Below are 8733 nucleotides of genomic sequence, written 5' to 3' on the forward strand. Positions count from 1 at the left end.
GGCTCCTCTGCAGGGCCTGGGGCTCCCAGGAATTACACAACACCACTGCATCCACCCTCACGTTGAGGTTTTGACCAGTGCATGTAATTACCTGCCGGACTGGTATGTAAATCCCTATGGGGTACATACAGTGACATGTGCATGTGCAAAATAGCTGTGCAGGAGATGGTTTGAGGGGAATACAAGTCCTGGAAAACTCAGACCAGGATGTCTACAAGGAAAAGTTACCCAATCAGCAGGTCATAGTTTTTGGCTGATAATTCATTCATATCCTGGGTGCCCTTGGAAAATTATTTGATTTCAAGACTAATTTGTCCCTTGAGGATGAAGTTTTGGCTACACTTCCCAAATGACCTCTACAGCTTAGGTATGTCAGACACCCACATTGCTGCTAAACAGCAAAAACTGTGCTGTGCACCAGGGGACAAGACCTTCAGCGGTCACAGGACTCTGCTCTGCGGAGGAAGAGGGGATCCCCCAGAGAAACAGCTCGCCAAAGCGATAGGTTGGGCACTGAAAAAAAGATGGAGAAAACACCGCTTACAAGCCCATTCTCTGCTTCCCCAACAGGGCTCCGAGGAGACCATTCGGGTGGTGTCAATGGACAAAGACTACCATGTGGAGTGCTATCACTGCGAGGTAAGCATCAGGCGTCTCTGCCAGCCTGCCACACAGCAGGGCTTTGCTGATAACTAGCAGCCTCTTGGTAGGTGCCTGACTCGCACCCCAGGGTGCGCGCGCTGGCTCTTGCACGTCTGGGCAGGTAGGGCTCTGCGCCATGGCTCCCGGAGGGAGGCAAAGGGGTGAGTGCTAGCTGGGCTGCAAGTGGTGCTGCCATCTCCAGTACCAAATTAGTTTCTTTTTTTCCCCAGTCTATAAACTTCAAAAGCTGGGTTTGGTTGTTCGGGTTGAATTTTCCCAATTCTTCCAGATGGGGAGAGAGCAAAGAGTAGGTGCCGGTTCTCTTTTTCCTGATCTCTGGATGCAGCTTGCGTGGCTCTGATCTGAGAAGACTTGGAATTTGTGTTGCCTGTGCAGGGAAGGACCCTCTCTCCTACACTGGAAGGCTTTTCTAGGGGATCTGATTTTTTTCCATGCTGAATGAATGTAAATTCTTTACTAGAAAAGAGACAGGGATACCACTGACTTTCTGTCACTTTTTTTAGGAATAGTTTCTTTTTGTGCAGAACGTTTATTTATTGGGGCAGATCAAGTTGCGGGATTAGTGCTCTTGCTTCGGCGAGGAGAGCTGAGTTCAGTCCTAGCTCTGAGTCTGGGAGCATGAGGAGGGAAGCAAACTCCGCAATTTGGGATCAACCCAAAACTTCCCTTTTGCTGTAGGTTTGGTGCTCAGATATAACATGCAAATATCCACACAGATTCTAACTGTGCTACCTAACTCTTTTAACAGCAGAGGGAAAACATGCAGCAATACTATCTTCCATGCACTTTTGCACAAAAAGGTTTTACGAAGAGATTTCCAATTGAGGGAGGAAATAACCTCCCTCAGGAGGAAATTCAGGGCATCCTGAAATGTATATGAACCTAAATGTAAGGAAGACCCCGTCCACTCAGCTGTCTCCTTCCAACAGAGATACCTGATACTCCATCCTTTTCTGTTAATTTTTAAAGAGAAATTGGCACAGGATATCGCAGCATTTTGGAGCGCTGTACTTCCCTCCTCCTTCTTCCCCCATCTATTGCTTTGTGCAGGCTTCACCTAAGATGACAGCTCCCTCCCCTTCTCTCTCAGGCTATTGACTTTATATTAGAATGTCCCAATGGGGGTTTATTTTCAGTTCTGTTTCATTATTCATTTCCCCATTCTCCTTCCAGTTTGAGGCAAATCAAGCTGTCTCCACATCTGCCCAGAATGGCAGAGTGCATTTATGTACAGAAATCAGGGGGTTAGCCATGTGTTAACAGGGGTGGGTTGCTGCCTAATGGTCTCAAATCAGGCACTCAAACTGTACACACTGGGCCACTGCGGTCTCCAAATACTGCTAGAAAAGTTAGTGCCAGTATTTTGAGGTACTCACTTTTGCAAAGGCTATGATGAGTTACGCAGCCACTTCTGAAATGCCATTAATGTCATCATCACCTGGTGGCCATGCAAAGTCAGTAGTCAGTTTGGAAACTTTGCTGCTTTTCTATATCATCTCTTTCTTGTGCCACCACTTAGCTTCTACTGAGAAGTTCAAGCCAGTTTACATATCAATAGACACCCACTCAAAAACTGAAATCCACTGAGAAGGCAGGTTTTCTCATTGCAGAAAAGGAATACAATTTTGGAGAGAGAAAAAGGTACGGAGACTTGGCATATCTGTAGGGTATCTGAAATTGTTAAATTCTAATGAGGAATTGAATTTTACATCTTGGATAAAGAACTATAGAGTAGTTATATAACATATATAACACACAGAAAACTACCTTGGCAGAAACTTTGATTAAAGCCTCCCTAAACTAACACTCCAGTTTTAAAGCTTACTTTAAAACCCATTTTTCGTTCTTATTTCAGCATTGTAAAATTTGAGGAGTTTAACTTGAGCTATGAAAGCTGAAAAATCATACTTTGTGTCCAATTAAAAACTTTGCAGCAGTTTTCAATAATAGAATTACCTATATGCCCAACTAGTTCAATTGGTTTTTTCCTTTGTATTAAGTGCGCAGATACATACTCAGAATCTCTGGTTTGTCAGGTCTGGTCACAGGAACAATTTTTAAGTATTTAACATACTTGAAACATCAAATCCAAGCACAAAACTGCGATGACTTTCCAATGTCCTCATAATTATAATGATGACAGCTGAGAACTGGGATCATCTCTACTGCGGTGTACATAATAGTCAGCAGGCAGGATCATTGTTTGTTGTTTTTCTTTTTATCTCTGCTCCTCCACTGTTGTTCACCCATGTCATCCCTGTAGTTATGTGCCAGTCCCAGAGATACTAACATATTTCCACTAAAGGTGGACCATTGGCCTTGAAGTCTTTATTTTTTTTTCATTCCAAATTTGGAGAAGGTGCAGCCCTGCTTCAGCAGGGAAACATGTCTCATCTCCCCCTCTTCCCCACTCCTCTCATTCTCTACTTATGCTCCCCCATTTCTTGCTCACTGCCTTGTTGCAGAATTAGCCCCTTTTCTGTTCTAACCTTTTCCAGGTTGTATGTGTCAGGGTCAGTCGTGGCCTATTTTGTCTGATTTGCATCAACATTTATTAGATGAAGAAGAGACCGGAATGGGAAACAATGGGGAAAAAATGCTTGGTACTACTATGGACTGTCCTGTTTGATTTCAGTGATGTCATTTTGCTTAATATGAGAGAGTCAGGGTCCACCTACCAAAAACTCTTGAGGTTGCTGGCTTTGGAGGCATGGGAGGGAGCTCTCAGGGTTATGCAAGATAGGTCAGCGTTGTTGTGAGATGACCTACCTGAATCACTCAGTAATCTGGGATGCATATGTTTCTTCTAGGATTGTGGCTTGCAGCTCAATGATGAGGAAGGCCATCGTTGTTACCCATTGGAGGGCCACTTGCTCTGCCACGGCTGTCACATCAGACGCCTTAATATTAAACTGCCATCACATCCACCTCCGAGCTATCCAATGCATGTCACAGAACTCTGAAAGACATTTCCATTACCAATAAGACGTTTGAAAGAGAAGACAAAAATCTAAAAATTAATTTCCTGTTCCTTTAAAGATGAGATTCCAGTAATAACCATCTAAACCAGCTATTTATTTTTTAAATCAGAGGTGAGGGGTCCTTTTCTGATCTTGTACATACGCATTCTTTTATCTAGACATTTTCACTGAGACACCGTCTACTTGAACAAATAATTCACCACTAAACTGTAACTGTAAATGGCAGCATTTATAAAAACAATGGTACAAAGGGCTGCTCTGCACTCCCTACCCACTCTCCTTCAGTGGAGATTTCGCCCAAGTAAGGGGTGTAGAATTACTTTCCAAAAGTTAGCACCTTATCATATTGCAGCAAGCATGATAAGATAAATGCTAGCATTTTAGCTAGTTTTGTTGAATTCTGGTCTTAGAGAATACAGTCTCACATTTTTAAAAACTTAGATTCCCAGAAGTAGTGTATAGGAAGCAAACAAGTGTTTTTTAGCAATGACAGTTTTCAGCACGGGTTAAATAATGGCATTCTATGAAGACACGTCAGGCCAGCTTTCCATCCTAGAAGGTTCCACAGTCATCCAAAGACTATTTAGCTTGTTAAAGAAATATGGCAAGCATCTCATATAAAAACCACATTACAGAGGAATATATCCAAAAGATTGGCACGTGCAGGATCCTAACAGTGGAAGAAAGTTACAGATCTCTGTAATTGCTTGCCGTGTACAAATGTAGCCATGGTTTCAAAATGCATTCATATCAACTTGATGATTTGGCACTTACTAAAGAATTCATCTTTTAAACCTGTTTTTTGTTTAATAGGGTTTGCAGCCCCTTTCTATGCAAAGGTACACTTGTCTTTATACTACTTGTTTTATACAAGACTTCATTTGTTACCAACTGCTTTATGATTGTATGTTGATACATTATTAAAAAAAAAAAAAAGAGGGGGACAGTGGTTTTTGTATTATCTTTTCAGCTTTGTGTTCTTTTCTAGATGTATTTTTGAACTGATTACGGTGATTGTCTTCATTGGAAAACAACGTTAGCAGAAATAATAATTTAGAGAGTCAGACCATTGAAACATTGGTATTTTATAACAAGTATTAGATGTACATAGAATGTACACACTTTCATATTTTGCATAAGCTTTTACAGTAACCTCAGAGCTCTGGGGAAATACATGTCTTCCGTATAGGAAGTTAGATGAATCTTTTTTTATGGTTTGTTTTCTACCATGTGTTGATGATTTACATGCAAATCACACATCTGTATGTTTAAAAAATTCCTTGCATTCTCATGAGAATTGATCCAGCCTTCCTGAATTTATATTTTAAATAAATCCATCATTGCTGTCTTTAACTGTATCCAAAATTACAGTAAAATAAAGTTGTTCTGCTCCAGAGGAAGTGGAAATACCAGGCCAGATTCTCCGCATGTGTCAATTGGGACATTTCCATGCCAGTTCTCAACATGTTGAGAATCTGACGGATCCCATTCAGAAATGATCCCATGTTAAATTTAGCACGCAGACTGATGAAATGACTTGACTTACTTGGCAACACTATTGCAATTTAGTTTCTTATGCTCCGTTGATTTTTTGAAAGCCATTTGTGGTGCTTTTGAAAAGTACAAAGAGCATCCAATGGACACTGATTCCTAAGTGGAATAATTAACTCCCTTAACAGAACTTTTTGATAGTCTGTAATTTCCTTATAGGGGAAGGGAGGGGGCAGGAAAAATTCCTGGGAGCTTTTTTTTCCTGTAAGGGACAAAAGGTATGTTTCCTGAACTTTTGCCAAACTTCCATTGGCCTAGATTAATCTGTCCTACTGAATGCTCCTTGGCAAGTCAGATGCTTGTTTAAAAAGTCATTTTTCTAATTAACATATATCAGTTTATAATTAACATACTTAATGTGGTAGCCATGTTTTGAAGGAATTACAGTGCAACTAGTGCCATGTTTCTACAGTGTGACTTAAGAGGCCTGGCCTGCAAAAGAGAGGACATTGGGTGCATGCACACTTCTTCTGCATTTGCAAACATTACCTCTGTGTCCATAGTCACCAGCCCAGCCTCAGAAGGAAGTGGAAGTACATGTGCCTCTTGCCCAAACAGCAAATGCTAGAAAAGGGAAACAAATTGTCTTAAATTGGATTGTATGACTAGGTCAATTCCTTAAGGTTATTACAAACATGGAAGATACCAGAACTTCAGGATAAACCTTTAGCATCAGCTGCAATGTAATACTTTTTCCATTTAAGGAAGCTGCTTTGGAGCACATTTACCTTTGAGGCATTTTTACTTGCTAGCTAGTCTTTATATAGTAAGGAACCCAAATTAAGAAAATTATCATTAAAATACACAGAGAAGGTTTGGGTCTGTTCCTGTGAGCAAGTCATCCCGTAACAGTACTTGCTATACTAGAAAAATGCTTTGCTCTACCAGTATAGAAGCAAAACCTTAAAAAAAAATCACAGTGGCCAGAGATGGAGATGACTTACTCTGGCATTCTGCCCAGTTTTCTGCCAGTGCCTTCCTTAGCACTTTGCCTGCTTCATGGCAAGTTTAAGTTTCCACTCCAACATACTTTTCAAGGGACAGCACACTAGCTAACATGTACATACCATACCTTTTCTTCTTTTTTTAAAAAAAGATCATCCTGTAGAACAAAATAATATTTAATTTCATTTCACATGTTAATTTGTCAGTCTCTTGTAGTTCTACTCAGTTCCAATGTGTTAAGTATCAGCATGGTAAAAATATCAAAAGGTAATATTTCAGTATAGAATAAGCAATTTGTTTAAAACCAGAAAGCAGCAGTTGTTGTTCCAGTATTTTCTATAGACAGGTGCATTCCATTACTGTATAATGAAATACAGCTTTGCTTTTCCAGCATTTAGTATAAAAACTGGAGCTTGAGTGAAATTTGCCAGTTTGTTTTGTTGTTGTTTTTTTTTTTTCCCCCAAAGAGGAAAAATAAAAGCAAGTCTAAAATAATGATGTGCTGTACTCTTTAGTGCTAGTGACATTTTTCTGCATATTTTATCTCCCGTCTGGGGAATTATGTAAATGAGAAAGCTTCTTTTGATGATTTTTCTTAAGGAATATTCAGTTCAAATCAGTTCAACACAGATGTAAACTTTCTAGAGTTCATTTTATGATGTGGTTGTTCTTCAGAAGCCTTTGCTGTACTTTGAGAATATTTCCATAAAGTTAAAACAATAACAACTTGTTCTCATTTGCATCAGGACTACACCTTTCCATTTTGGTAAGGAATCCTACAAAGTCCCTACAGCACAAAGCTGTTGGAGGCGATTCAGAGTCCCTCGTGCACTGGAGGACGTGTTCCAAAGTACCAAAATAATAATAATTTGAAAACAAAACAAAAGAATGCACTCAGATAATTGCGCTTTCAAAGAGAGTTTGTTTGGGTTTCTTTCCTTTTCCTTTCACTTGTGTGCCCGTCTGTGTGTGTATATATTTTGTAAGGTGGAGCTTCAAAAGGAAAACATGGTTAGAGGAGCTCTTTAAGACCAGAAATTCCAGAGTAGTTAAGTAAACCAAAGCTCTAAAGGAGACAAAAGCTGCTTTCTTGTGTTTCAAGAAAAGTTTAAAAGTTTGTGATTCATCCTGTAACTAATGCCGTAACTAGAGTATATAATTTGACTTAAATTAAGTTTTCATTTGAGAAATATTTTCATTTTCTTTAAAAGAATATAGTTTTCTTCCAAGAACTTGGACCAACGTTGATTTTTATTTTGTAGGAAATATATAAATTCCCAGTTTGTATATCATGTAACTAGTTTACATGCTGAAAATATACATTAGTTTAACTATTTTTGTGTATATATCCTTGTAAAACCTTTCAATGTGCTTCTGTCTTGTAGTCTTTAAAATTACTTGTGGTTTTGTGTTACAGTGTTTGATTCCCTTGATTGTTGAAGAAAAAAATTGGGAAATGTAGATTTATTTATCTAAAGAAGAAGCTACTTGCTATCATCCTAAGTTATTTAATATTAAAGTCAGAAGTTTCATTTAACCTTAGATGCTATAATCTGCTTTTTTCAATAAAGACATTTTGTAGTTATCTTTGATTTTGTAGTTTGTTGCATATAAGTATTTCATTTTTTTAATCTAGGTGGGCACTAGAACAATTTTCAGGAGACCCTTGTATTGCCTACAGAAATGCCTAACTGATATTAATTGATTGCAGCTGCGTTCATGAAAGATTTTGGTCCTCCAGTGCAAGTGTTACTAATTAAGGTCTAAAATATGCCCACAGCTAACGTTTTGCAGCTGCACTTAGAAAAGAATTCAGCCACTCTGGCAATTTTTAATTAAGCTTTAACCAGGCTGGCTAGTTCACATGTAGGACAGTCAGTATTGAGGAACACTTCCTTTTCAAGACTATTTTTTGGAGTGTTCCAGAAGAGAAGTACTTGCCTGGGCTATGAATTTGCATAGCTTTAAGCAGTCAGACCTTGGTTTGGGGAATTTTCTTGCTAAGTCACAGTAATTCAGAAACTGCGGCCAGAGCTCTGACAGGATCGAAAAGATGCTCTTTTATGTATTTTACCTTTCTGAAGCTCTTTGCCACTTTCTTGTCTCCAGCTTCATGGCACAGATGGGAGCTTGATCACATTTACCTTCTGCACACAGTGGTCCTGCAAGAGCAGCTGTGTCTGTCAGGCAAAAGGTTCATCAGCGCTGGTATCTTGTCTCCAACTATGGCCAAAAGTGGATGCCTGGAGAAAGAGTACAAGAACCAGTTTCTTCCTGGTTTCCTTATATTCAGTGGGTTTCCTTTCCATTAAGCTGGTCAGTCTACCATCCTTGTGGATGCTCTTTCCGCCAGTGACTCACAGAAGCCAAATACTCACAAGCTGCTACTTCAGTGTGATGCCACCGTCTCCTCCAAAGAGGCCTGCTCTGCAGCTCTGCCACCCTGGCTTTGCAAAGTACAAATTACTTCACATTTGGAAATGAAACTTAATGGTGGTTTTCACACAATGGCTATTTCGGCAAATTTTTCTTTTGCACAGTCAGAATGGAAAGAGTTACAAATGCCACAATTGTTTTAGGGACACAGTCTGCA

The 8733-nt window shown here is 39.6% G+C and overlaps 1 protein-coding gene across 1 annotated transcript in view; it reads left to right on the forward strand.

The window, feature by feature from the left end:
* Positions 1-3839, forward strand: part of WTIP (Wilms tumor 1 interacting protein) — a 50784-nt gene extending 46945 nt beyond the window's left edge. The window contains exons 6-7 of the mRNA XM_009583887.1: positions 571-639; positions 3474-3839. Of these exons, the coding sequence (XP_009582182.1) occupies positions 571-639; positions 3474-3626 (222 nt within the window). The 3' untranslated portion in view covers positions 3627-3839. The remainder of the gene's footprint in view (positions 1-570; positions 640-3473) is intronic.
* Positions 3840-8733: the final 4894 nt, after the last annotated feature.

This window comes from Fulmarus glacialis, unplaced genomic scaffold, assembly GCF_000690835.1.
Source record: "Fulmarus glacialis isolate BGI_N327 unplaced genomic scaffold, ASM69083v1 scaffold34828, whole genome shotgun sequence".
Taxonomy (NCBI): domain Eukaryota; kingdom Metazoa; phylum Chordata; class Aves; order Procellariiformes; family Procellariidae; genus Fulmarus; species Fulmarus glacialis.